Below are 27,922 nucleotides of genomic sequence, written 5' to 3' on the forward strand. Positions count from 1 at the left end.
TCAGGAAGAAATAAAATCCAACTAAAGAGCAAAATTTAGTAAAACAGGGTTTGAGCGAAAAACATGCGCTGTTTCTGTTCCAGTGCTTCGAACATACATTTAAAGTCGCATACATATCTGATCTAGACTGAAAGAGTAAACACCAGGAGTGATGTACATGTCAACCTTGAACTATCAGAAACCATGACACTGGTGGACTTCTCATCAGACTTTGAGGTATGTGATTCGCACAATAGCAGAAAGGGGGATTCCAAGCAACTTCCCCCAAATTTTGCAGAAGTCTTTCAACATTTACTATTGATAACTGTTCGCTTGGAACTTTTTATAGCTTCTGCAATACAATTAGAGTGCTCACTCATATTTCACAATGTCCAGAAGTACATAGTACATGGCCTGCAATGTCACATGTCGATTTTTTTTCCTTCCCGATCTCTTATTGAAGACCGCAGCGACAGATGTTCAACCGCTTGAATTACATAACTCATAGCAGCCAAGGTACATATATGCCGTACGCAGACACTTCTATTTTAACCCGTTTCAATAGGCGATTATATAGTGACTATATACCAGATTTTAAGCCCAGCGACAAAACTGACGTCAGCGATCCTTTTGGAAAGGTGTACGGTGTACAATCAGTCATTTAAAATCGAGTATATGCGTAGTGTAACGCGTACTGCCCCGCCGTCCGTTCGCGCTAATGTCTTGCTTAGTCTAGATTAATTTAGTAATTTGAGTTGTTGCGTGTAAATAACCAGCTCGACAAGACAAACAAGCTGTGGTTACAAGCGGTTACGTGCACAGTTAAATGCGCATGACCATAGTATACATACATGCACATACACAACACAGCACGTACCCCGCTGCGACGGCCGCTCCGAAATAGGTAATAACCTACACCACCGACCCAAGTGACCGCAAGCAGTAAAATCCATTTCAGCTTCCGTTTTGGCATCGCGCACTTTCACAACTCGCACGCCGTCGACAAAGGACCATCAACAGTCATCGCCGTGGGGTCATGAACTTTCTGCATGTACGGAACGATGTCAACATGAGACGCCCAACACCATCAGTCAACTGTTGTTCCGTTGCTTTTCACTCGGCGGAAGTCTCAGGAACATGATCGGCACTTGTTCAACGCACATCTACGTGTCGGAACTAAACGTTTAGTTTAGTTCTCAACTACAGTCATCCACGCTTTAGCGAGCATGATGTACTCCGACCAGCAGAGACGGCACCTTGCGGGCGATCGCACCTTCACGAGAGTTGTGAAGATGCACATTCTACGCATACACGACTCAGCCGAGGTGGAAAACACTCGAAAATGTTGCTGTCGGGCTGCTACTTCATGGTGTACAGTTGGTTCCCAGGCCTTTTGTTCAACGGCGAGACGAGAGCTTAGCAAGCTTCAGCCACCCATCGGCACCAGTCACCGCATCGTTTTCTAGCAGACAGCTCTTTGTAACACTCCGCGTATCCTCGACCTATGCCTGACCCGGATTTTCGTGACGTATGATGCGCTTCCGCTTCACAGATATAAAGATGAACCTGCTTATTAATCAAAACTACACATAAACATAACATAAATTGGTCGCGTTGCCTTGCGTTCACTCTGTAATACTATAAGGTCAACGTTATGTTTTAGTGCTCAAGCGATTTTAAATAAAGTGCCTCTTTTTCTTAGCGCGCACTCGTCTGTCGAGCAGGCGTACACAAGTCGTATTTAAATGCTCCGATAAAGGTATTCGCTATTCCTGGTAGTGTTTAGCCCTCTGCTTTGGAGTTGTGATAAGATCTCGGATAAGATGAGTTTCGTAACTAAACAGCGCCGTCTCACTTCTCTTAACACAGGTGCTTACGGTCTGCGAAAGGAGACCTTGGCCTGGTTAGTCGAACTACGTGCCTGCCTCCGGGCGATTTGGCGTCCGCGTACAGAGCTTTCGGACGGTACCGGTGTCGCGCACATGCGACATTGAATAGCGTCGAGTACCGTGTAGTAGCATTGAAAGCAACAGGTATATGAGCTCTATAAAAAACTTGGCATACCTCTTCTCAATACGGAAGCGAAACGAACCGGTTGTCTTTATCAGCGAAAGGAATGAATGAATCATAAATACCATGCGCTGAACGCGCTGCTCTGTTTCGGCGCGAATGAAAGGCGCATACAAGCGCGCGAAATTTATTTTGATTTTGCCATAGCGTTTTACTATTAGCTTTTGATATTAGATAACCCTTGACGTCAGCGTGAACGTATGGTTCTGTTTTCTATTGAAGCTGTGTTTCGCATGCGCCCTGCAACCATCCCTGCATTTATTTTTGCAGAAAGTAAAAACATTATAGGATGGCGTCCAAACGGACGCTCAAAGGAACAACGCCAGGGAAGAAGCCAGAGGAAAAGAGGTACAGCCAGTTTCCAAGAGACTCTGTTAGCTTGTTCGCCGAGTCCAACGGAATAACCGGTGTATCCGATCAAGCCCTCAGCCTACTCACGGAAGATGTCAATTACAGGCTTCGTGAGCTAGCCCAGGTAAGCTAGGGGTGTCATCTGCATCGCGGTGGCGTTGAATCCAAGTTTCTACCTTGTTAGAGCTGTGATTTTCAACAATGAATCATTGACGAGCCCCCAATTCTTGATCAGTTTGTTCTTCGTGCAGTTTAAGAAGTGAAATATGTAAATGGACATGACAACCAGCAGCATTACCTTTATTTATTTTTAACACATGTTATAAATGGTTACAATGCACTCCAACTTGCCGGTATTGGCGTCGGAGATGATTGTGCTGTTAAGTAAATTGTACTAGGTTGTGGTAATCTACATTGTAATCTACAGTGATCACAATTTAAATGACATTTTCTGCAAAGAGTGAGTAAGAAACGTTTATTGTTGAAACAGTGTTCCGAGCGAGGCCCGGTATCACCCTGAGGTGGGAAGGTTCCTTAGTCCAGGAACCCTCTGGCTTCGACTGCCCTCTTGGCCCTGGCAACCAGTTGTCGTTGGTCTTCCAGGTCCACGAGGGCGAGCTTGGCCTCCCACATTTCGACTAGGTGGTCTTCGTTTGCTTGTGGTGCTCGGTTCGCAAAAAAAAAAAAAGAAACCCTAGCTAGATCAAAAGAATAGACTGGTGGTACTGCATAACTTGAGGTATAGCGCAAAAGGGCATGCAGCTAGGACAACAGGGGAGATGAATACACAGCTCTGTATTCGTCTCCTCGGTCGTCCTGACTGCCCTTTCGCGCTATACTACAACCTAGCCAGATCTTCACATGTAACACAGTTAATTTATTTGCAATAGCTGCCTATAAATTGATCTTCAATGTAATTTTGGCATGAAGCTTAAGAGCTACAGTATTTTTGCAGGTTGGTTCCCTGACCACTTTTAGGAAAATTGTAGCACGTGCATTTGTCATAATAATAGCGTGTTCCAAGGTTCCAGATAAGAAATCAGTCAAAACTTTGCACTTTTTTTGCTAAGCAAACCAAGGAAGTGGGCTAGTGACCTTGTGGGAACTTGAAGCACCGCATTGTATTGTAGGCTGCTTTTTGAATTACTTTGTTATCGTATGATGGCTTTATTACGAGTGTGCGGTCATTTGTTACCTATGGTCATCGCATATGTTAGCTAAAGTTAATCACACTTAATTGTAGGGATTGCAGGTGTTTGTATTATTAGACGTTGGCAGTAGTCACAAAAGGAATAGAGTACTATCCAGAACACATAATATGAGTTGCAAACTCCATATAATTTTATGTTGTGTACAAAAGTGAGTAACTGGCTACCACTTGGTTCAATGGCACAGTGAAGGGAGAGCCTCGTGGCGTCATCTCATAGTGGCACACTTTGACTACTTCTGCTTCATAGATCTCCTCTCATCAACTATTTTGGGTGCATTTCCCTGCACCTAGAAAGCGTAGCAACGCAAACGTAGTGGAATCGCCAAAATTTCAAGATTTGTATGAATGGACCGGACTTGAATTATTCAAGTTTGAATTATCATGAGTTGACTGTGTTTGCAGTTAGTTTCGAAACTAAGAAGCCATTATGCTAACATTGTTATCCCCTCCAGGTGCCGTGTGCATAGTTATGCATGCCAAGATAATGCATCAAAAGCACTGATGGAAATATATTTAAAATGTGTTTCATACATCTTGAAACACTTCTGACCGGACCTGTGCTTCAACGTCGCATAATATGTGTAAAGTCTTTTAGTAAAACTAATTGTAAGGTTGGACGTTTGCTGTCGGTGTCAGTATGTCGTCAAAAAGTTCACTACTTTCATTATTTTCCCCAATGTTTTACATTGGACATATTTTTCAAGTGGCTGGATAGGTGCTTTCTAATTATGCTAGACATCAAATAGATGATATTCTCACGTTTGATGTTCCAATGGAGAGCTTTCGCATAGAGTCCAAATTCTGTAAACTTGACAGAACTCGTCGAAGAATTGAAAATTTTTAATTTCTTCCGTGTGCTTGCGTTGTAGTGCACGTTAAAGAACCCCAGGTGGTCAAAATTAATCCGGAGCCCTGCTCTACGGCGTGCCTCATAATCAGAACTGGTTTTGGCCCATAAAACCCCATAAAGAAGAAGAAGAATTCTTAATTTCTTGTGCAGCTGTATGCTTATCATGATCCTGCAGATGTGAGACGTGGTGAAAATACCGTTTCGATGGTCAGAATCAATTGGGGCCTGAAGGAATTATACTGAAAAATTATACTGAAAGCATTGTATTCCACTGGGCAGCCTCCTGAATACGTTTGTTGCAATCACATGGATATGGCTAGACGTTTAAAGTGATATATACTTGCACTGTGTCATTGAGCCAGGAATACTTGGTTCTCAAGGATTGCTTGAGGTTTCAGTTAAACAAACTTGCCCTAGTGAATTCTCGGTTTGGTAAAATGTTGGTTGGAACTACTAGAACAACCATTTTGTTCTGAAGCATGAAACAATGCACTTCTGCATTATAGCTGTTTGAGATGTTTCTTGTTTGTTCATCTGCAGCACTGTGGCCAATTCATGCGGCATGCTAAAAGGCGAAAGCTGACTTGCAACGATATTGAACGCGCACTACGTTGGAGTGATTCACAGGTAACCAATGCCGTAAGCTGTGCTGGCAGTGTTTGGAGACATTAATGTTTGCCTGTGTTACTGAAGTAGGTTTCATTTATCTATTTTGCTTCACTCATTGAATGATACCTCAAGTTGGCTTGAGCCTGTGAGAATACATAACAAATAAATAAGTGCACATTTGTTTAACAGACATCACACACTCTTCGATAATACTCCAGTCACTCGGTGCTTAAAAAAAAAGTATTTGTGCCACTGTAAATTCACAGCTCCTTCAGTCATACTTTTTTTTTTTTTTGCAGAAACTGTTTATACATGATACATAATCTACGCAATTTATTAATGTCATTGTTTCTTTCTATAATCCATATTTGGTCAGACTGTGGTCTGCTTTTTTCCTAATTATGGCAGTAGCCAATATGGCCACTTCTTGGCTTAATCAGCATTGCAGTCGAAAAGTTTAAATTACCATGGTACTTGGTAGTTAAGATTGATTAAAAGACTTGGAGTAATACCCCTGTCAAGTGGGCAAGTTAAGTGCACTTACGGAGAGTGTCACTCGGTTTAAGTGCACTTTGCCCAATCTAAACGTCGCAAGTGGAGTGTCACTCGCTGCAGAGTGTACTCCGGTCGAAGTGCGTTCACGGAACACACTTTGCTGGCCGAGTGCATAGCCTCGTCGCCAGCGGTTTCAATGGTACAAAATGTAATGGATAAAAAAAGGACACAGAAGGTTATTTTAGTGGTTGAACAGCTCTTGCGCACAAATAATAGCCTAAAACGCGTTCATATTCTGTTCGAGCAGGATCAAATGCCGCCTCGTCGCACGCCTCTACGTCGTTCTGGATTGGCTAGGCATTTTTCTTGGCCGGCATTGACTTGGCACACTTTTAAATAAAAAATATTTTCGTTTTTTGTTGAAAAAACATTGGTTAAGTTTGTTTTAATTAATAATACAACGTAAGACAATCACTTTTTAGAAGTGCTTTTCTTTTTAATCTATGTTTTCACAAAACGCGCTCGTAGTCTGTCGCCATTTTTTTTTACTGCGAGTGCACTCTGTTTTCCCGTTTAGAACCGCGTAGCCTAAAGTGTCACTCAAGGTCCCGAAGTGCACTCCCCGTAAGTGCACTTAACTTGCTCGCTTGACAGGGGTATAAGTTGCTGTACGGAAGGAACTCTGAACGCAGACTGCTCACACAATCAAGAACTTTAATTAATATTATCCCCTACATCATCCTTAAGGAAACTAGTTCTTTTAGGGAAAGTTATGCGATGTAGGACTTTTTTTAATGCCAGCCCACGTGATATATTTACACTTCTGAGAGGTAAACAGTGCATAAAACAATGATGACGGAAAAAAACAGAGCACACACCACGAATTGCAAGCCCAGCAATGCAAACTTCTGCTTTTTGTACTTCTTTTTCACCCATCCACTTTTTAGATTCTTTTGTTTGTTCTCGTATTGCTGCCAATTCTACATGAAATGACTTCACTCCACACAGCCATCTTACGGATGCAGCGGAGACGATCCACTTCCATTTCGGCACGTCCGAGAGGCATGATGTGTTCTGCACTGACGACAGCATGGTGGATCTGGCGGATGAATTGGAGTCACCCCTTCAGCTTGACCTGCCACCAGAACCAAGTGTCCATGGTTTGCGCTCATTCATTTCCATGTGTTGGCGCTGCTTTTGAAGAGAAGTTGTCAGTGCAGCTAGATCTGATGGGGAATTTCCATGCAATATGATGAAAACTCTGTTCATTCAAAATGTCAGCTGAAATTCATTCGTAGAGAATCATTGAAAGTCGAAAACTGGAACCAGAACCAGTAATTAGAAGTGCAGGGTGGCCGTAAGGCAATGGCTAAATTGAGGCGATGGCATTATCAGCGTCGCAAGGTTATAAAGTGCCGTAATCAGGAAAAATACCAAATAGTTCATAGCCTGGGCACTCAGCCTGGTATTCCTTTTTGTAGTAAGTACTAGTACAGCCATGTGTAAAATTTTAAGGACCACGGCTCTTAGAAAAAGCTAAATATCTCCACAGACTGGTATGCCGATTTCCACTCTGTACTAGTGTATGCAAACACCATAGCGTCGTGTGGTGTTACTAGCTCTGGTCACAAACTGCTTGAAAATTTTATGTTTTCTTAGATTCCTCAATCCGTAAACATTTGCTTGCATGCAAACTTATGTGACTATTACATCCAGAGAGCATGTAATTTTATGGTTTTACTAAAGCCTTTGAGAATCAGCTGTTAGGAAATTAATCTTTTCGCCCCGTAAACTTTTGATGCCGAACTTGGGTTGTGATCCTGCAAGGTCACGCAAGTCTGTCAGGGGTTTTTTGAAAACACATTTTGCGAGGATTGTTTGATTCATGGAGCCATTTTCCTCTTGGCCAGGGCGCTGGTTGGTGGTGGAAGGCGTGTCACTTGAGCCGGACCCCGACAAGCCTACGCCTGCAGTCCAAGAAACGGACGGCAGCAAAGGTGTGCACACAGACGTCAATGCCAGCCACATGCAGTACTACGAGGAGATCACCAAGGCCCTGCTGGGCAGTGACAAGCAACTTGTCGATGTGAGTGTTGAGCAAAGGGAACGAGCATGTCGTGCCCATTCCTGTGTTATTAGAGAATTCCAGCAAATATTGGGCTACCGGAGAGGTGTACAGCTGCAACAACGCTGATAGCGACATCTGGTGATGCAGGATCTAACCAGAGAACATGCAAAACTAATACTGCGGTGACTTGCATATCATAGCTGCTGGTGTAAAACTGTTGGTAGTGGGATGATCATTAACATGCCACACTTTTTATCATTTTCCTTTAATGATAACACTGTAGCATGAAATTTTTTCGGACACCTTGTAGTTTGACAAATCATCACAAGATGTCGCCACCAGCTTTGCTACTGCCATCCACTGCTCCGGTAATCCGTAAGCGGCAAGAAGTTCGCGGACAAGCTAAATCTTTATGGTTATGCTAGGCTATGCACCCCTGAATATGTATGCCCAATGGCACCCCTACATGTATTTCTAGTAAGATAACAAATGTAGCGCATTATACTTGCAAAAATGTGCTGTCAATGAATGTTTTGTGCATGACAGAAACGCTGTCTTTGAGCAAGCACTGAACCGAACTGAATGAAATTTGTTACATTTAAGAAAGAAAGCTAAATTCTACCAACTGTTAAAAAAAGAATTAGTGAATTAGTTAAGCCTGTTGCCTCACAAAAATCTGTTCAGTGAGTATTAAGCAACGCTGTTTTTCCGTTTCCATGTATTAAAGAGAGGAGCTCCTAGGGACTGCTTTCTGTGACTTTATGTTCTCATAACAGGTTGCCTTGGAGGATCTGGCCAGCAATCCTTGCCTGAGTCCTCTGCTGCCATATTTGGTGCATTTTGTCTCTCTTGGGGTGAGTGCAAATGGTCATTGGCGCCTGCTATGTCCAATTTTGTGTGCATTGCAAGCAGTTTTGTTCACTGCTGTATAATTCCCAGCATTGTAGTCAGCCCTGTGCTGTCCCACAAACTCCGTGTTGCCATTCCTTGCTTAAAACTAATAGAAGAAAGAAAAAAGGAAAACAACTTGTCATATTTTAGCTTTCGGTTCTCAAAACTACACCAAATAATTGCTGCAAATCCTTCTTGTTTCTCACATTTTGCAAAATGGAGTTTTCGCAAAATAAAAGAAGAAACTCAAATCAAATCTTTATTTACATCGCCAGGAAGCTTGGGGGTGTAGACAAAAAGTTGATACAAGCTTGCCTTTATACAAGCTTGACTAGGGATCTATGCCCCTCAAAACAAATACAAAAACTCGAGCTACAGTGATGGTTTCAAGATGTCATATAGGAAGGCTTATGATGATGATGATAGGAAGCAAGCTACCACACAATGGACGTGATGGGCTGCCCAGGTGGCGCTGCAGAAATGCCCATCAACAGTGCCGTCCTTGCCGCATTTACCAGTTTCTGGTACAGTCGATCCCAACTTATAACGATCCCAGATATAACGATCTATCGGCTATAACGACTACATTTCAGAGCACTTACGATTTTCTGACCTTCCCTATGTAAACTACTTCCAGATATAACAAACGTTTTTTAAATCGCCATGCTGCTGTAACAAACACTTCGAACCTGGTCGCGGTAAAAAGAGAGCACACGTGAAGTGCCAAAGCACAGAAGCGCGACCAAACTGGGAGCATGGCAGCGCACGCCCCTGCCCTAGTCCAACTGCGACTGATGATACGGCCTTTGAGATGAGCGAGCGACCACCTTGCACGGATTTTGAAAACCACGTACAGCATAAACAGCATGGCACGGGGCGTGTGCCGGTGCAATATCAGATGCCATGACAGTGTCACTCTCGTTTTCGCGCAATTGTCCGTGCGGCATTATGTGCATTACACCTGTTTCAACTATTTGGAATGAGCATCTATGTCTTTCCACCATGTAAACAACGGCCACTCAAGCGTTCCTGTCGACGCGAGCCAAGTCAGTGAGAACACCGCACCACGCGCTGGCACCACGCCATGTTGCAAAGGGTCGGTGGTTACTACGGCGTTATCAGATCACGGTTCGGCAGCGCTTCATTTACGCATTGCTGATTACGGTTCGTGGTGACGTTTTACTTTCGAACATCACATTTTTTTTGTTGCCCAAAGTGACATCCATGATGTAATTTTACAGGCTCTTGTGTGGCTGACACGCTGTCATAATGCCGAGATGTCTGATACCTTCGCAGAATGGCGGCATGCCTGTAGCAGTTTCCGAAGTTTACGCTTCTGGCCAACTAGCATGCTCTTGTGCGCAGAATAGTCATGTCCCACTGGTAGTAAAACGTAACGAGCTCTTGAATAAAAAAAATGGCGGCCGCGCTTGCAGTTTCGTAATGACAGGTGGTCGGAACCGTGCGTGCGCTGCTTTGAAAGAGCTACTCGACACCGCATTTCGTTCTTTAGATAAACTGTTTCTAACAGAAGTTTGCACCTATATGCTGGAATGCACCGGGAACAAAAATTACACTGAAGATCTGGTTTTAGAACCAAACTGCTGCCGAATTGTAACTGCTAACACCAGCTTCAGTGTGGTTAATTTCTGAGTGTTTCTAAGGGCGAGTACATATATAATGAACTACTGATACAATAACTTTTTGGGGAACTATCGACTTCGTTATAAATGGATTCAACTGTAGTACAAAACGAGAGGCTCTGCTGGTGAATGCAAGGAACTGCGGTATATCTGCTCATCTGAGCTGTGCTACAGTGAGAATTTCGGAGGATTTCGTGCCTTGGAGGCTTTGTAGTATGCCTTCCATTGAGAAGGAAACGAAAGTGCTGTGCCAAATGTGTACACTGCAGCCAAAAGTTGTAGATGCAGTTTCGCTGCACTGCCGCTTTTAAGTATGTACCACTCAAGTCACACGATGTCAAGCTAGAATGGCAGACTGGTGCGATGTGTGTCTATTCGCTTAACTCGCATCAGCTAAGTCAGTCGATGGTGTTTCTCTTGTCTTCTCAGCAATGTGATTCTGCAGCAGTTTCTACCGCTTTATGTGGTAGAAACCGTTATACCTTTAATTACCTTGACATTTCACCATCAAAAATTTCCTTACATCCTGGAAATTCCTGTGCATTGCAGTTCTCAAATAAAAAAACACCACCCATAGTTTTAGACTCTAATGCATTTTGCTCCAGCCTTTTGCATTGTTTAGCAAAGCACGGGATGCATTCTCAATGAGGTGAGACATGGCATACTGTCAGCGAACAAAGGTGCCTTTTGCAGTAGTAAAGACCCAAATAAAGTAAGACATGTAGCATTTACACACAAACAAAATAAGCGAGACCGGCTCGGCACGTAACTTAATGCTGAGACCTGCGACTTGTACTACCCAGCCAATTTCGTCGCTTGGGGAACGTGCACTGCTTGCCGTAGTCGCTGGGTACGCTTGCTTTCCCTGACCTGTGTTACACACAGTTAGACGATAGGTGTGATGCTGCCTGCCTTGATTTGCCCTTGCATCGCTGTTCCCAATGATGCCAATGGTTATGTTAGTATTGGGAGCTGCTTTGCAGAATAGGCACACTTTCGACATAACTTTACTCTGTTAATTGCTATTTCGTATCGGAAACAAATTGTAGCCAACTTCTATGCCGCTGCGAACAGAAATAGAGGCAAACGCCTTAACCAGGATGATTGGACTGGTGAGGAACCAGCCTGTTGGCGGCACCCTCTCTGTGGCAAGCATTGTCACACATAATCCAAGCTGTAATTCACTGCGGCCAACCAGTTGCTCCAGGTCGCCATACAGCAATATCCTGGCAGTTTGTAGAGCTTTGAATACGACACCCCATCCTGTCGGGACTGGTTAGAAATTGCTGGTTTGAGGCTGTTGGTACTAGACAGATGCTGAATCATACCGTGTATCTTCAACTTTTACGCTCGCAATATGCTGAAAGCCAAGGCTTTACATCCGTCAATTACTGTTTCATGCAATAACCCACAGAAAAATTGTCGCCGAGACTTAACAATGTGACGTAACCCGGGAGGCTAGTCCAGAAAATGAGTTGAAGGCCTAGGAGGGTTTCAAAACAATGTGTCGATGCAACAAAAAAAGGCTCTCAGTCGCTGTATATAGTCTGCTGGAGAGCTGCAGTCCGAACTTTCTGGGAAAAAGCAACTGGTTCATTATAATATGGGCTTACATCACTGAGAAACAATAAAACAATAATGTAGAAAGCCTCGGAACAATCTTCAACAAAACGAAAGTGGCATGGCCAGTGTGGTGATATAATGACATTATGCAAATGCAGCAAAACTCCGCGCTGGTGGGCTATGAAATATTTCCCTTACTGCTGCAGGTAAAGGAGAAAACTCATTTTATAACTATACATGTAGTAGAAATGCATAGATCACAGTGAGATTGTGCGTTGCAGGTTCGCAAGCTTAGTCATGACCTTGCCAGCCTGGACCGGTTGCTGCACGCCATTGATGCCTTGGCCCAAAACGCTTCACTAAATTTGGACACCCTGCCCTACGTGAGTTTAAGTGATTGCACAATCACTATGCTGCAAAACATGTTGCAGATGATGAACAGTTTTATAGCATTTAATTAACCGCTTTGCTTCCCATAGATTCCAAAATGTGCATTGGATCTGTATGTTTTTCTTTGCAGCCGACAATGGTGGTGCAAGCACTTCTATTCTGCCTGCTGGAGCCACTGGCAGCTGCCATCAACCCAGCCAATGACCACTGGGCATTGAGGGACAATGCGGCTCAGCTGCTTGCTGCCTTGCTCAGGTGAGAAAAGTGTCTCTGCAGACTTGCATCATTTACAGACATGCATTAAAGGGTGCATTTTCATTTTCTCAAGGGCACACACACACAAGAGATACACTGCGTTTGCCTGACCCTTCTGCGCATCTGTGAGTTGCGATAGAAAAATTGAGAGACTGTGCCTAGGTACTATGGAGGAGGACACGCTTTGCTTCTCTGGGAAAACAACTGGCATGGTCACGGGCAGAAGTGCAAGCACCTCTACCTAGGTGTCTGCATAGTCACCATCAAATACCTATTAACTATCCCCATTCTCTCGCACATCAACTTGTGAGTTGCTAGTAAGGTGGGTCGATAGAAGTATTTCAAAGAATTGCTTGTCTGTTGAGTACCTGTTTTCATCCTATATGCTTTGGCCGTAAACATTATTTTTTTTTTTTTCGTTCGGGTTTCATTCGGCTTCTGGCAGATTCTAAGATATTGGTTTGACTTTAGTGCTAACTAAAATTTTAGTTAGGGTGCAAGAGATTGCAAGGGGCATAGGGCTACACAGGAATTATGAAGGCATGATCATTTCACTTATTTTTTTTTTCCTTAACAGTGTGTAAATTTTTTCAGAAATAAATTGGTCCTGTATTTTGTGTAGTTCTGTGTCTTCCATCTGTAGTACTGTTTAATCACTGTAATTGAAATCCAACTCACTGAAACTTTAGTCCTATTGGAATAAACTAATTTTATTGCAGGTTTTGGGCCGACCGCGTGGCAGGTCTCGAAAACCAAGTGTTGGATGCACTGGGGGAGTGCGTGAGAGACCCCTCATTGAGGCCTCTGTGCGCCCAGTATGGAGCTGTGTCGGGACTGACTGCACTGGGTGTGGAGGCACTGCAGCAGGTTCTGGGGCCGCATCTGGTAGCCTACTGGCGCCACCTGGAGGCTGTTCTCGCAGACTGCCGGCCAGCCAATGCACAGGCCCAGGCAGACGCCACTCGAGTCCATGGGGCACTCCTGGTCAGTTAGCATCACTTGTGGCTGAGCTTTCTTAGCATTTGTGTAAGACACCATGATGATCTACCATGTAAAAGTTGGCATGCTTATGGGCCTGAAAATTAAAGGCCTGCAAAGTGTCATGTAACTTGTGGGAGGCGTGTTGATTGCTAGAAAGGGTTGAGTGGTTATTTTTATAAAGACGAGGGTGACATCACGTGCCAGCTTCTTATACATGCAGGCTTGCTAATAGATGCAGTTGAGTGGTTATGCTTGAAAGAAGATATTGATCTGCTTTCTGCTCCTAGGGGCACGCATGTTAGCTCACATAAGGTCCCTAGATAAACATGTTTTATCAATAGGTACCATAAGCTCCCAGAGGTTAGTCATTGTGCATTTTAGTATTAAAGTACGGCCTTGTGAGCGTTAAGTGGCATTATTGAAGATACATAGAACTGCTTCTATGTAAACTAGTTAACCACATAGGCTTGCTTAGCTTCATTATTTTTAAAGCGGCTTGGCAAAGGTGGACACCAAGCCTAACTTAACTAGTACAATGACAAGAAGATAAATGATGCTTGCCCCTGTTTGTGTGGACATCACACAATGTGAATTTTATCAGCCAAGCATCAGCATCTACAGTGGAATCTCATTGATACGATTCTGCATAATACGTTTTTCGGGATAATACGTCTTTTACAGCGAAGCTGTTAAGAGCTAGATTTCAGGAGATTGTGTCCTCTTGTAGAAAAGTCATGTGACCTAGCGAGAGAGGAGAGGAAAAGAGATCAACCCTGTGAGAATGCTGTGAGAGGGTGCAGATGAAAAGGAGAACGGGAAGGGGGGTTGACGTACGTCGCGCCGTCCAATACCCCCATTGGAGGCGGAGAGCGTGAAGCACAAACCAATGGCGTTGTACGAAAAAAGTAGGTCAACGGAGGAGTGGGTTGTGAGAGGAGTTCGCGTTAGCATTGGTTGTATATACAGTTGACAACCGATTTTCCGGACGCCCAATTTTTCGGATGTGCTCGATAATTGGACGCTTTCGTGGAACTTCCACGTACCCCATAGAGTCAATGTATAAAAACGTCTGAAATTTTAGATGCAAGAAACCTTCGCTGTCCGATTTTCCAGACTTTTTGCCATGACCGCAGGTCCCAAAGGGCATTAATCGAAGCCACCACCACCACCATTTTGATTATCTCGCCTCCTCAAACCGGCGCTCTCGCACGCAGATCCGCTAGCAGCCGTAGCCACCACCGCGGCGAGACCAGGCCTAGCTACTTCGACATTCGCTACCAAGCTTCTTTCTGTTCGATGCCCTGTTTTTCATTGAAACAATTCGCCGCTGTTAGCAATGGCGTGGACTCCACCTTTGTAATCCTCGCCAATGTCTTGGAAAGTCGGAAAGCACGACGCATTGCATAATGCCGGTTTTCGAAAGTCAGCTTCGCCTCAAGACATCAGTGTTATGCAGTGAAGCATATGTGAAGTATTGTGGTGAAGCATTCTTTTTCTTTCTGGGGTTTTATCAAGAGTGGGAAGGGGCAATTGTCTCAGGACACGGTATGTATTCCTTAATTATACATGCATGCATCTGCCGCCTCCTAGCACAGTGCGAGCTATGATACGCCTAATAAGTATACTGGCAGGCCTTCATAGTTATTTCGGAGGTGCCTGTGGCAATCTGAGCGCTTGGGGGCAGTAAAAGGCATGCATTCGTTTTTTCGAACGTTTTCGTGGCCCCTACGTTGACTGTACGGAGCTTTAGTCAAGGACTCTTGTCTGGGAATGTAGAAAAGCGTGAGGAACGCGCTAGGAACACCATCGCCCTTGGACGCCAAGCCAGTTCTTGCAGAGCCGGGCATTGTATAGCCATCGTCTAAGCGTTAAAAAATACCCCATTGTGCTCCTCGGAGCTGGCACCGAAGCCTCTTTACCGAGTACGTAGCGAAGGTTTCAGTTTACCATTTTGTAGCCAAATTCAACATAGCAATTCCCCAATATAGCTAAACCACAACATAGCAAATCCCATCAGAGCACCAACTTCACTGGACTTCCCCCTTCACAGGGGGGAGGGCTCTGACTTTTTCTTATATACCATTTCTTTTTCTCATATACGATTATGTTTGGATAATACGATTTTGGGATGATGTGTTTTATTTTCCGGTTCCCGTAAAGATTGTATCACTGCGATTCCACTGTAGACAGGGTAGCCAGATATCGTATTTACTCTGCAAAACTTTCCACTTGTACAGTCGACTTCCGTTAATTCGACCTTGATGGGACCAGCAAAAGGCACACTTCGTCATTTTCCTATTGCGTGGTGTTATAAGACGGCAACGGGAAACTGAAGTAATATCGAGCTGGTGGGCAACACCAGAATACGATGCCAGCAGAGGGAAACATGACGCTCACAGAGGCGCATTTGGGTTGTCACCTATTAAAAGCGTGCAGTAAGCTTCCAACAGCACTATGCCCCACACACGTTCAAGCAGCTAGTTAAATGAGTATGCTTATCATGATAAGGTTGATGGCAACAGCTGTGGACACAACATGTGACGACCCGCGAGATTTGCTAGTTAAAGAAGAGGAAACTGACTGTGTGCCAGTATTTTTGAGCGGGTGAGTGCTGTGGGGAAACTGCCATGGTGGCCGCCTACTGCTCGCGATCGCGCTTGACTCGTGCCTTTTCTTGCTTACATGGGATCTAGCGACTGGAAAACGTATCATACAATCGCAGTGTGGTGATGTACTGAACATTCGTGCCGAAAGATCGTGTTTTCCGGGAACGAATTAACCGGTCTAAAAGAAGCATAACTGTTCACAGAAACTGAAGCTGCGTTCAGTGCAAAGCGCACCGCTGATAAGCAGCCAATTAAAAGGCTTCTATGTCGCCGCTTTTCTTTTTTTTTTTCTGTCTCTATTTGTTTTTGTTTTCTTCGTTTGATTATTTGTTCATTCGCTTGTTGAGAAGATTGCTCGCTACCTCGCTTGTCGGTGGGACTTTCCTGTGGAAGCCGCTTATAACGTGCATTTTTTCTCGCACGGCTGCACTGTAAGCGGTATGCGTATGCATGGTGTTCTATGGAAGGCTAAACGGGAGTCAGAAAAGGTCGCATTTTAGCCAGTTCTGCACTATAAACGGTAACGTTAGAAATGGTCTAAGCTGTAGTTTGTACAGTTATATGTACCGTCCCTGCTACTAGTGGCTCATGGGATTACCAGTATATTTAAATACTAATTTAGTTAATACTGTTCAGCTTCCCTGCATGCTAAATGCCTAACCAGTGCTTTCTTGCAAACACGCATACACGCAGTTGGCAGCTGAGAAGCTGGTGAAGGAGCAACGTCGTGAGATGGCTCGAAGTGAATCGCCCGGGGCCTCGTACGACCTCCTCTATGACTGCTTCGGGGACGCCCTGGCCTCAAGGCTGCCTCTGCTGTACGGAGTGGCCCAGCTCCTCTACACACCACGACAGGTGATTGCTGCCGCAATGTTAAAGGGTCACTAAACAGAAACACTAAATCAGTCTATACAGATAGAGTACCATATTTAACGAATCTAATGCGAATCTTTTTTCCGAATAAAATGTGTCCGAAAATTGCCTGCACATTACAATCGAATACAAACCCAAAACTGCGTCCGTGGTGTTAGCAATAGCCTACCGTCGGAGCCGTCAGATGCGGAGTCATCACCATTCCAAGATGGTGGCAGAGCATGTTTTCTTAAAGGTTGCTGTGGGTTCATTTTGTGCTCGAATGCAATCACTTTCAGAGATACTATACACACACACACACACACACACACACACACACGCACGCACACACACGCACGCACGCACGCACACGCACACACACACACACACACACAGAGAGAGAAAGACATGTCTTTGTGTGTCCTCGTCTTAAAAAGTAGTGCTGGATTACTTTCTTAAGAGAGAAAACAATTATTTTGCTTGTGCTTCACCGCTTAACACAGCTCCATTGCGGCAAAGCTAACTTAAGAGAACCAGTGATTATGCTACGCATGTAAGATCCTTGCCGGCTCCAAAATAAATGTAACTCTGCACTTGGAGGATCTCTCCCAGTGTGTGTGGTTCCCGGTAGGCTTTAGCTAATGCACACTTTGCCTCGGGTGCTTCGTCAACTGCTCTGTGCACATGTGCAGCGCCTGGCTTGCGCTTTGGTCGCGTACTGCAAACTGTGGTTGCTCACTGCAGACTTCGCTTGCTTGTTGCAACGTACCAGTTGCTTGTTGCAATGCACCGGTTCCTTGTTGCAATGCACCGGTCCCTTGTTGCAATGCACCAGTCCCTTGTTGCAATGCACCGGTCCTTTGTTGCAATGTACAAGCTGGCTGCACCGCTAAATTTACGTGACCGCCATGTTCAAATGCAAGGGAAGATGCAGGAACATTACAGATTGGCTACCTATCAAGGGGACACAATACATGGAAGTCAATGGGATTTAGGTTGGGACCGCGAAAACATGACGTAGTAGCCGGGAAAACACAGCAGCGAAGAACTTATCAGCGGGGTTTCACTGTACTCACACGCTTCTATAGATTAGTCTATACTACCACTCAGTTACCAACAAAGACATTACTTGACATACACGAACAGACAGACAGACAGATGATTTCCTAGGGCCTTGGCACAGTAGTTTGACATAATTGCAGCACTGAAAAAAACAGGAACACACAACATGAAGCAGGCAGAACAGTGCCTGTCCTGTTGGCTTCATGCTGTGTGTTCCCATTTCGTTGACACTGCAAATGTGTCAAACTATGGGGACACAATCTAAGCCGCAAAGGCCCTGCTGTTTCTTATACATCACTCAGGACTTATGCTACTCTTTGACCTTTGAATATCTAGACTTGATTTGTTTGCTTTTCTTTCATTATTATTTTTATTTGCATATTTTCTGTGTGCATGTGTGTTCTTAAATTTTTTTATTTTCAATACTGCCAGTATCAAACGAGACCATAGCAGGTGGGCATTCATACAATTCTAGCTGTAGAACAAGTAGAACAGCAATGAACAGCCTAACAGTGGCCACGAAAACAAAGCAAAAGGATAACTGCACTGCAGAAAGGTGCCATACGTTTGCAGTTAACATGCAGTTCCCTTAAAATTCACAAAACAGCGTAATCAGTTTATTGAGTTGATAACAGAAATGACAGCACTAAACATGTTTAAGGTTTGACAATATGATCGGTTTACGCTTTATCCAGTAGGTTACAGAAAGTTGAAAAGCACACTGTGTTACTTATTGTTGGGTCCAGTTTATTCCATGCTTTCACTGCAAGCGGAAAAAGCGAGTACTGAAATGTGTCATTATGGAACGAGTACTTTGTTAGTGTGTACGAGTGTTTGTGGCATGAGAGGTGAGATTTGGAAAATGACAAATACTTAGAAGAGTCTATTACAGTAAAAGCTCGATGATACGATCACGGCTAATACGAATTTCCGGATGATACGAATTTTTCTGTGGTCCCGGCCGAGCCCCATTACTTTGCAACGTGCTAGAGAACGGTTGTTACGAATCGATTTTCAGCCTGCGTCGGTTGATACGAATAAACGCCGCCCCACCGACGGCCGCGAAAGAGAACAGCGCGCAGTCACGCGCTTTCTCTCCTCTTTTGGTGCAGAGGCGCGGCACCGGACAGCGCGGACTCCGCGACTGGGCGCGAAGAGTTTGAAGCGGTGGCGCTTCAAGAAATAAATGCTTTTTACGTACATGTGCCTGAGTGAGTTCACCTCTGACTCTTTAATTTAGCTACAGTCGTTAATTCGTTAATTCGAACACGCTTATTTCTAACATACCGCTCACCGACAATGCTCTTAGCAGCGCGCCAAATAACGCGGCGGCGCCTCCGACCGGCATTGCTCCGACACCGCCATAGAGCAAAAGCTCAGAAGAGACCCCTCAATGCCGCGCGCGAAGGAACGGGGAAAAAAAATGTCACAGTTTCGCCCTAAGGGCGAAGCAATGAATGCGATAGCAACACAGCAATGTCAAACGAAGTAAGTTGAGCGGCTTTGGTAGCAATATGAATTGTAGTGAACATGAGCTGATTAAGTAAGCAGGTGTGCTGCGGCGTAAGTAGACCGACATGAAGAGAGACTCGATGACCACGAGAAGGCGCGTGTGAAACGGTGGTGTTGATGAGAAGCGCTTCCCGTGGGCAGCGCGTGCGAAGGGACACACCTGTAGCGCTGCACTGCCGATCCGGGCAGCATTGCATGTGTAGCGTGCGTTGGAAAATGTGGCCCGACTATTACTAACTGAATGAACAAGCGTGGTGTGAGCGCGTACAAACAAACACGAATAGATCACACTGAATGACTGCAGACAATGACTGCAGACAACGACTGCCAAAACGCTGGCAGCAAGCATACGCCGCAGCAACGGGCGAAGGTACGTGCGGTCTATCGCTGCAACAGAAACTGAGCGTGCACGGCGCATAAAGGTCAGAGCCGTGTGGAGATAAGAGACGGTGCGGACGAGCGACGAGCGCGGTTGTTGGCAGAAGTGCGCCCCCCCCCCCCCCCCCCTTGCTCCCTCGCTTGCGCGTGGGAGATGAGTGCGTTCGCTCTCCGTGATAGCGCGCGTCCCCGCACGCTTCCGCTCGGGCATACGGCACGCTGGCGAAGATATTATCTATAGGGAACCTCACAGCGACGGCGACGACGACGGCGACAACGACGGCAGAAATCTGGTTGAAGTGTCCATATAATTGCTATCGCAATAAAAAGAACCCGCGGCGGAAATTTCCCCCTCTCTCAAATTGCAAGGTCGCCGTTTCTGCATCGCGCTGGAACAAGCGTGTACGTGCCGACTAGAGTGTTCTAGACAACTGTATTCTAGCACACAATAGTGCCGACGTCTCAGCCACGCGGATAAAATGGCAGTGAACCCTTCTCTATTTTCTAGTCACATGTTGACCTTGCACGCTGCGGCAGCAGCGCAGAGCGCAGAAGGAAGCAGCGGCGGAGGCACAGTCGGGCCAACAAAACTGCCACGCCCGCAAACGCTCGCTTCCCGATAACGGCAGAAAACGAAACTTCAGGGGCGGCTAAAATAAGCTAGCGCCAGCACGGCGGCAGGCGCGCACGGAGATGTGCGCACGGAGTCGAAGGTGAGAGAGCTACGAGGGAGTTGAGAGGGAGGGCGAGGGGAGCCACCGAAGCGGCGGCAGTTGACGCGGCCAAATCCGCTTCCCTGGCGCGCCCTCCTCCCTCACCTTCGACGGTCTCCGCGCGCACCCGTGTGCCGGCGCCACCCGCCCGCTCCCTGAAGCTTCGTTTTCTGCCGTTATCGGGAAGCGACCGTTAGCCGGCGTGGGCAGTTTCGTGGCCCGCTGCTTGCTATGCGCTTGCGCGCCGCGATATTTCACGACTCGCACCGTTCGTGCATCGTGCTATGGTGCACGAATACTTCAAAAATACGTCCTTTTAATTCGAACAAATTTTCGGGCGCCTTCGAGTTCGAATTATCGAGATTCGACAGTAGTTTTAATTGTGTTTCGATGATACGAATTTCGGCTAATACGAATATTTTTCGTGACCCCGTGAGATTCGTATCATCGAGCTTTTACTGTATCAGCCGATTATGGAGTACCTGGTGTAGGAATTTCAAGCGCGCTAGTTTTGCTCTGGCAAATAGTGTTGGAAGGCCCGCTCGAACTAACAAGTTAGTGGGCGAGTCGTTACGGGTGTATTTGTTGTAGATGAATCTGATGGCTTTTCTTTAGTCCCTTTCTAGTTTATTTATGTTAGACATTGTGTGCGGAAACCAAACAACGTTGGCATATTCTAGAATTGGGCGCATGAACTTGGTGTAGGCTAGCAACCAGGGGCGCGATCTTGTACGCGTTCCAAAATGGAACGGAGGCGGTCCGTTCCATCGAGCCGCACATGATTGGTCAATTTGAACCGTGAGCCGCACACGATTGCTCAATTTGAACCATGACGATCAAATTCACCAATCGTGTGCGGCTCGATGGAACGGACCGCCTCCGTTCCATTTTGGGACGCATACAAGATCGCGCCCCAGGTATGCCACGATGTGTATTGCAAGCGACGTCGAAGATAAAATAGCTTCCACAGGGCAGTAGAAGTGACGATATCTATGTGTGAATCCCAATGAAGGTTTGATGTTAGAGTGACATCTAAATATTTGTGCTGGTTGACTTTAGTAAGAATACTGCCATCAAGAACGTATGTAAAGTTAGAGGGATTCTTTTTTGCTGTAATTGTCATGCAGACCGATTTTTTTTTTTTTTTTTTCATGTGCCACGTGCTACACCATACAGCAATTTTTTTTAGTGAACTATTCAGAATATCGTGGTCTTCCGGGCTGTTAATTTCTTTGTATATGACACAGTCATCTGCAAAAAGTTTAATATTACATTCTATGTTGCAAGTGATGTAGTTAATGAAAATGAGGAATAACAGAGGTCCTAAGACTGATCCCTGGGAGACACCTGAGGTGACGGTGACTGTGGTGATTGGATGGTGCTTTGTCGTAAACAGTGTATTGCAATCGTTGGGATGAAAAGCTTTTGATCCATGCTGTAATTGGTCCCTCCCCAATAATGGTCCTTAGTTTCGAAATTAGCTTGGTGTGTGATACACAGTCGAATGCTTTGGTGAATTCTAAGAGAATAATATCTCTTGCAGTCGAAAATCTCTTGCAGTCGCAAGAGATTTTCTGCATATAATTACAAGGTAATGCTACGCAATTCCGCGTATCGTTTCAAAAACTCGCTCGGAATATTATCGGGGCCGTTTGCTTTTTTTGTGGTCAAGGTTGAGTAGAATATTAAAAATACTGGCGTCCGTTATATTTAGGGGTTGGACAGGTGGATGCGCAGAATAGCTGAGTGTAGAGAGCGCGTCGTTATCGGATATAAACACGGAGTGGAAGTAATCGTTAAACTGAGTTGCCTTTGCTGTTTTTTCATCTAATGATAGCACCGGAGTTGTGGTTGAGGGTGCACGGAAATGGTTCCAAAACCTCTGCGCGTTGTAATGAATTGTGGCAGTGTATCGTTAAAATAGTGTTGTATTGCTTTAGTCACTTGTGTTTTTAAGTTACCTATAGCACATTTTAGACTACCATTCTCTGATGAACTGCCGCCTTGTTTTGAGGGTACACCATAGTCTTTTTACTTTACGCTTAGCGTGAATTACATCGCGGGTAACCCACGGGTTTTGTTTTTGTGTTGTAGAGTTTTAAGTGGAATGTAATTTTCTGTGCAGGCTGCAATGATGGATTTAAACCGAAGCCAAAGAGTATTTACATTAGTTAATGTATCAGAAGCCATTTCAGAGAAGCTGTGGAATTCGTGAGCCAGGTGGGTTGTTACGCTGGCGTAGTCTGCCCTATTGAAATCGAAGACGACTCATTTAGTTGGCAATTTCGGAACAACAGTGCCTAGTGGTAAGGTACATTTGGGTATATCATGGTTGGAGAAGCCATCTATACGAGTGTTTGGCTTTCATGTAGAGGAAACCGATCACTTAAAAGTATTAGGGCGAGAATGTTGTGCGCGGTACCCTGAGTGCACGTTGGATGACGTACCACTTGGTTAAGATTAAAGTTTAGCATTAGTTCCGTTAGCACGCCTGAACAAGGGGATGTGTAATGCATCTACACTCAGTCAAAGTCCGGGAGGTTAAAGTCGCCGAGTAGAATAACTCGTGAGTTGTGAACGTTGTTTGGCATAAAGCTCTGCAGAGCGATCACAGGTTCTGGACCAGACTGAGGACTTCAGTAAAAACAGCCAGTGAATATGGGGAAATCCTTACAGCTAATTCGAATGAAAACGGCCTCGGCGTCTTCGATTGCAGGTAGGGGAGTGAATGGCGTTGTGTGCTTTATTAACAGGGCCACGCCCCTCCCTCTGCTGAGTATATCTTTACGGATAACACAATAATTGGGAACCGCAAATTCGTGATTGAAGATATCGGGGGTAAGCTATGTTACGGTGATGCGACAATGTTGGGAGCATGCGCCAGAAGCAGGCTTTCAAAATCTTCTGATTTGTTCAGTATGCTTCTGGCATTCACGCTTAGTATTATTTAGTTCGGTTCTTTTGTTTGACTGCGGGTTTGTGGACGGTTTCTTTCTGCCTTTTTTTTTTGCAAAGGCACTCTTTCATTCATAGTTTCGTCCGAAATAAACATGCAGTCATTAATAAAAAGTTTATCGAAAGAGAGAGAGACCTTGTCCCGATTTTCTCAGTTTGCTTTAGCGCTATCTCATAACTTCTTCTGATATCTCGGATTTGTTGGCTAAAATCTTCCCGATTGAAAGTTTGGTTCCTTTAAGTTTCTTGCAACTTAATAGTATGAGCATTTTCTTACTTGAATCCAAAAGCTTGAGGATTACCGGTCCTGTTTTCTCTGCCCTCGGTTTTCCTATACTGTGGATACGTTCAATGGCGATCGGTTCCAGTTCGAGTATATCTTTAATTATGTTGTCGTTGACAGCTGATTCAAAATCCTTGCTAGTCTCTCCTTCTTTTTCTGTCAAGCTGTACAGGCATGAGGTTCAACCTTCGGCTACGGTTCTCAAGGTCATCAACGCGTTTTTCCAATCTCTTTATAACCTCGATTGTTGCCGCAGTTTCTTTCACACAGTGTTCAAGCTTTTGTTCTAGATTGACAATCGCGTGCAGTTCTTTGTCGATGTCGGCTAGCCTTCTTTCTTTTATGTCGCAAATGTCGGTAGCTATAACTTTCAATTGATCAAGTATTTGTTTTAAATCGGGGCCTGGGTTGGTCTCAACGTCCCCGCTCAATATAAACAACTTTTTGATGATAATGCAAAGGCCCGCACATAAGGAAGGCCGTGGGCACGGTAGCACCAACAGAAATGGGTCGCTAGATCGGTAACACAGGCCGTAATGCCGTCTTACCTATACAACGAAAGTGAACAGGTTAGCGACCGTCATTGCTGCGGTGCGACTGTGCCCAGTGGTCTTGAGAAGTGGTGGGATGCTTTTTGTAGTCGCGTAGCACAGTGGCGCTGTCGTCGTCGAGTGACGCGGCCAGTCATCCCAAGGCACTCCACTGAATCGGTCCGGCACCTTGAAGGTGGCAGTCTCGAGCAGCTGCGCAGGTTGGGCCAGCACAGCGGATCCGGTGCGCACATTCTTCGTGGAAATCAGCAGGCCGATGCAAATCTGTACAACGAGAGTGAACGGGTTAGCGACCATCATTGCTGCGGTGTGTCTGTGCCCAGTGGTTTCATGTCCTCTTCACATCATCTCAGTCACCTAAATCTGTGTGCTAGCCCTCTGTGCAACAGGGATGACATCTTCAACTTTTTTAAACTCTTGCTTGTTTTCGCAGGCCCCATTAAAAGCAGGTGGACGGGGCAGCCCCACGGGAGAGCAGTTGCTCGAGGCCTTCTACGAGGAAGAACGCAGCCCCTCTGCAGCCGAAGAGGACAACAACTCGGAGGAGAGCAACCTCAGTGGGCCTTCACCTAACATCCACCCCCAGGTGAACTCTGACGATGCCACTTTGATGCGAGAACAAGCGTGTGCTTTTGTTACATTCATTTCATGTTTTTTTTTTTTTTCGGGGGGGGGGGGGGGGGAGGAAGGGAAGAGAAAGCTTGCAGAGTCAGTCATAGATGAGGATACATTGAATGAATAGCGTGATAGACAAAATTGTGAGAATTGTAGGGTAGTTTTCTAGTGATTCTGTCTTCTGTGCTGTTCAGTCAATGTTTTCAGTCTTGTTTGTCAGAAGAAAAGATTTCAGTTTCATCTGTAGGTGTGAAGCACAAACAGTGATAGCTCGTGCATATCTATGTGCAGCAAGGCTCGCGCTGTTTTCCGCAGCATCAGCTGCGTCCGCTCAATACATTTTGCTCTTTCTATTCATGAAAAATACAGTACCATAACAGTTCCCCGCTTCACTGCGTCAGCGCAATAACATGGTTGTGTGTTCACAGGTGAAGAGCACCATATCGGACCCTGCAAGAGGAATCCGCCTGACCATTGCATTACGGAGGCCACCCAGTGAATCGAAGCAGCCGCGCAAGAAGCGCCCACCAGGGGCAAGTCCACACCGTGAGCCCCCCTTTGAGGGGGTTCCCTGGACACCCGTGCCGCGTCGAGCCGCCATCAATATCTGCTTTGAAGGTGTGTGCTGTGGCTTTCATTGAGGGCTATTAGTGTGCATTATTAGTGCGTATTAGTAGTTCAGCTTTAATTTCAACGTATCGACCAACATTCATGCACCACTTTCTGCGTCAGTAGAGAGATATTGCGAAGCATATATGTAATAGGGAATGCCAAGTCACGCACCCTGGAATGGCAGCATTGACAATGACAACTTGTAACACTGTGATCAATTCTAGTCCTGCATGACCCTTCAATATAATACAGTTAAACCTGCTTATAACGAACCTCCATATAATTAATTCCTGGATATAACAAAGTTTTTCTATTCCCCGCCATTACTCCATAGAAGCACATGTATTTTAGACCTCTACGTAACGAAGTGGCAGCGGGCGACCCCCTCGAAATAACAAATTTTCCCCGCCGACAACCTAGAGATTTCACCCCACATTATGTAATTTTTGCGCGAGCAGCAACCAGAAGCACCTTCTCTGCCGCGACGGAATGCGAAGTGGCGGCGGCGCGCTCAAATTCACGGGGACTGCGAGGCGAGAGCGAGCGCACATGTGCGAGCGTGCGCCAGGCGGGCCTGCATCCCTCGACCCGGTGATCTTGCCGCCGCGGGCGTGACCTTTCCCCCTCCGTTCATTCAAACCTGATCCTGCCACTTGCTGCAGCTGGCCTAGCCCGCCAAGCTGGCACTCTCCTTTTCCAGTTGATGTTGCCGAAGAAAAAAAACTTTTTTTTTCGACGTGCTGGCAGTGCCACTCTTTGGTTACTACTCAAGTCTCTGCACTTCACTTCACTAACCTGACACTAGGTGACACTATACGACGCTACGATGCCATCGTGTCGCTCGCTCTTCGTTTCCGACGCATTGCACTTGTGCGAAACGACACGCGTCCACGCATCCAGTACCTGGTGTGACATTCCAAGGATGAGTGCTTCGACGAAGAAACGCAAGATATTGACTCTTGAGGACAAAATGGCCATCTTGGACGGCGTTTTTGGAGGCCAAAAAAAAAAAATGAAGGATGTAGCTGCCAAATATAGCGATAGTTGTATTTCTGTATGAAAGCATGAGGTGCGCAGTACTGTAAAGGATTTTCTTTTTTCGCTCTCTCTTTTGGTCACGGAAAATGGGTGCACGTTACAATCGAGGGCGCGTTAGAATCGAGTAAATACGGTAAGCGTCTCTTTTTCGAATTTTCGTGCCGAACCTGCATATAACGAAATCCTCTTTATAATGAAGTTTTTCGGGAATTTGTAAATTTCGTTATATCCAGGTTTAACTGTACTTTGAACCTCACCAACCCCAATCTTCTGCTTTTGCAAATCCTACCGGATCTCCCTTTGTGCGTGTGCCTTAAATCATTGCATCTGATGCGTGCTTCTGATTTATTCTAGACAAAACAGGCCCGTAATGCTTCCGAACCTGACATAAAACTGCATGCAGCATGAAATGCCACCTATGATTGAAATTTGAGCGTGAAGAAGCCAGCAGTTAAGTTGTGAGATTCATGTACACCTAGCCTCCCCTATGTACACAACATTCTGTGCTTTGCTGTGATGACGTGTATCTTTCCTCGCTGAACAATCGCAGGTGCAACACCAGTGGTGCGTCCGACACCAGAGCCGCCAACACCAGTAGAGGGCGAGTGGCGCACGAGCCAGCTGAGTCGGCGCATGGGACGGGTGGGGCGGGGAGCGCGGAGACGGAGAGCATACCGGGACAGACACACTGGTGCCGGCATCGATGCAATACTCTGAGAGCAGCATCAATAGGGTACGCTCAAAAGGTTCTGATCGCTGCTGAGCTGCATTGTCAGTGCCCACTAATGTGGCTAAATAGCTGCTGTATTTTGCTGCTGAACGCAAGGTCACAGGTTTTGATTCCTGGCTGTAGTGGTCTTATGGCAGTGGAATTCAGTGTATGAAACAGTGAGTGCATGTTAAGGGGGCATTACTTTTTACGGATGAAACATATGCATACCCCCCAAAATATTTATTTTCTATCTAAATGTGCTAAGCACATAGACAATAAGCATAATAAAAAAATATTGCTTGCGGAAGCTTTTCAACGGGGGACACCAAGTAGAAAACTGTAAGTCAACGCTGTGTGCGTGCAAGTCAAATTGCAAGTCAGCGCTGTGTGCGGGTCGCTTTCTCAGTGTCCGTGTCTTTTTTGCGCTGTGTTTTTCCCAATGCATCACCAAGACGCCCAAGCTTTCACGCTAGAAAACTGGAGGTGGGCTTCACCCCAAGCCACCTTTGCTCTCATTTGGAATTTGTACAGACAGTTCTCATCACGTTGGTGATGCCACTACAGCTGGAGATCTTGCATAGGTCCATCTCTTGTGACCATGCTTTCAAAGAAAGCATGTTGTGGGCAAAATTTCTTCCACGTACTGCATTTCTGCCTATAAACCAACAAAAATGCCTA

The 27,922-nt window shown here is 45.5% G+C and overlaps 2 protein-coding genes across 4 annotated transcripts in view; one reads left to right on the forward strand and one right to left on the reverse strand.

Moving 5' to 3' along the window:
• The window catches only part of LOC119463902 (polypeptide N-acetylgalactosaminyltransferase 2-like), a 30,758-nt gene extending 29,325 nt beyond the window's left edge, over window positions 1-1,433 (reverse strand). The window contains 1 exon segment of the mRNA XM_049656480.1: window positions 857-1,433. Within this exon segment, the coding sequence (XP_049512437.1) occupies window positions 857-952 (96 nt within the window). The 5' untranslated portion in view covers window positions 953-1,433.
• Window positions 1,434-1,603: 170 nt separating this feature from the next.
• Window positions 1,604-27,909, forward strand: LOC119464332 (TAF6-like RNA polymerase II p300/CBP-associated factor-associated factor 65 kDa subunit 6L). 3 transcript variants are annotated; one of them, XM_049656479.1, is made up of 14 exons: window positions 1,604-1,738; window positions 2,320-2,524; window positions 5,001-5,087; window positions 6,573-6,724; window positions 7,475-7,650; window positions 8,409-8,486; window positions 12,011-12,112; window positions 12,250-12,374; window positions 13,094-13,358; window positions 16,655-16,816; window positions 24,701-24,853; window positions 25,311-25,500; window positions 27,083-27,587; window positions 27,728-27,909. In XM_049656479.1, exons 4-13 carry the CDS (start codon window positions 6,655-6,657, stop codon window positions 27,247-27,249), a joined length of 1,488 nt encoding a protein of 495 aa, XP_049512436.1. In that variant the 5' UTR covers window positions 1,604-1,738; window positions 2,320-2,524; window positions 5,001-5,087; window positions 6,573-6,654; the 3' UTR covers window positions 27,250-27,587; window positions 27,728-27,909. The 3 variants fall into 3 exon arrangements, with proteins under 3 accessions (XP_049512436.1, XP_049512434.1, XP_049512435.1); XM_049656477.1 differs by lacking the exon at window positions 1,604-1,738 and adding an exon at window positions 1,750-1,882; XM_049656478.1 differs by lacking the exon at window positions 1,604-1,738 and adding an exon at window positions 1,889-2,012.
• The last annotated feature ends 13 nt before the right edge of the window (window positions 27,910-27,922 follow it).

This window comes from Dermacentor silvarum, chromosome 9, assembly GCF_013339745.2.
Source record: "Dermacentor silvarum isolate Dsil-2018 chromosome 9, BIME_Dsil_1.4, whole genome shotgun sequence".
Lineage (NCBI taxonomy): Eukaryota > Metazoa > Arthropoda > Arachnida > Ixodida > Ixodidae > Dermacentor > Dermacentor silvarum.

Bases quoted from the DNA above. Each gene is read 5' to 3' on its own strand.
- LOC119464332 (XM_049656479.1), top strand. From the start codon at position 6,655: ATGGTGGATCTGGCGGATGAATTGGAGTCACCCCTTCAGCTTGACCTG. The intron at 6,725-7,474 runs GTTTGCGCTCAT...CCTCTTGGCCAG, and splicing joins ACCAGAACCAAGTGTCCATG to GGCGCTGGTTGGTGGTGGAA. The intron at 13,359-16,654 runs GTCAGTTAGCAT...GCATACACGCAG, and splicing joins GAGTCCATGGGGCACTCCTG to TTGGCAGCTGAGAAGCTGGT.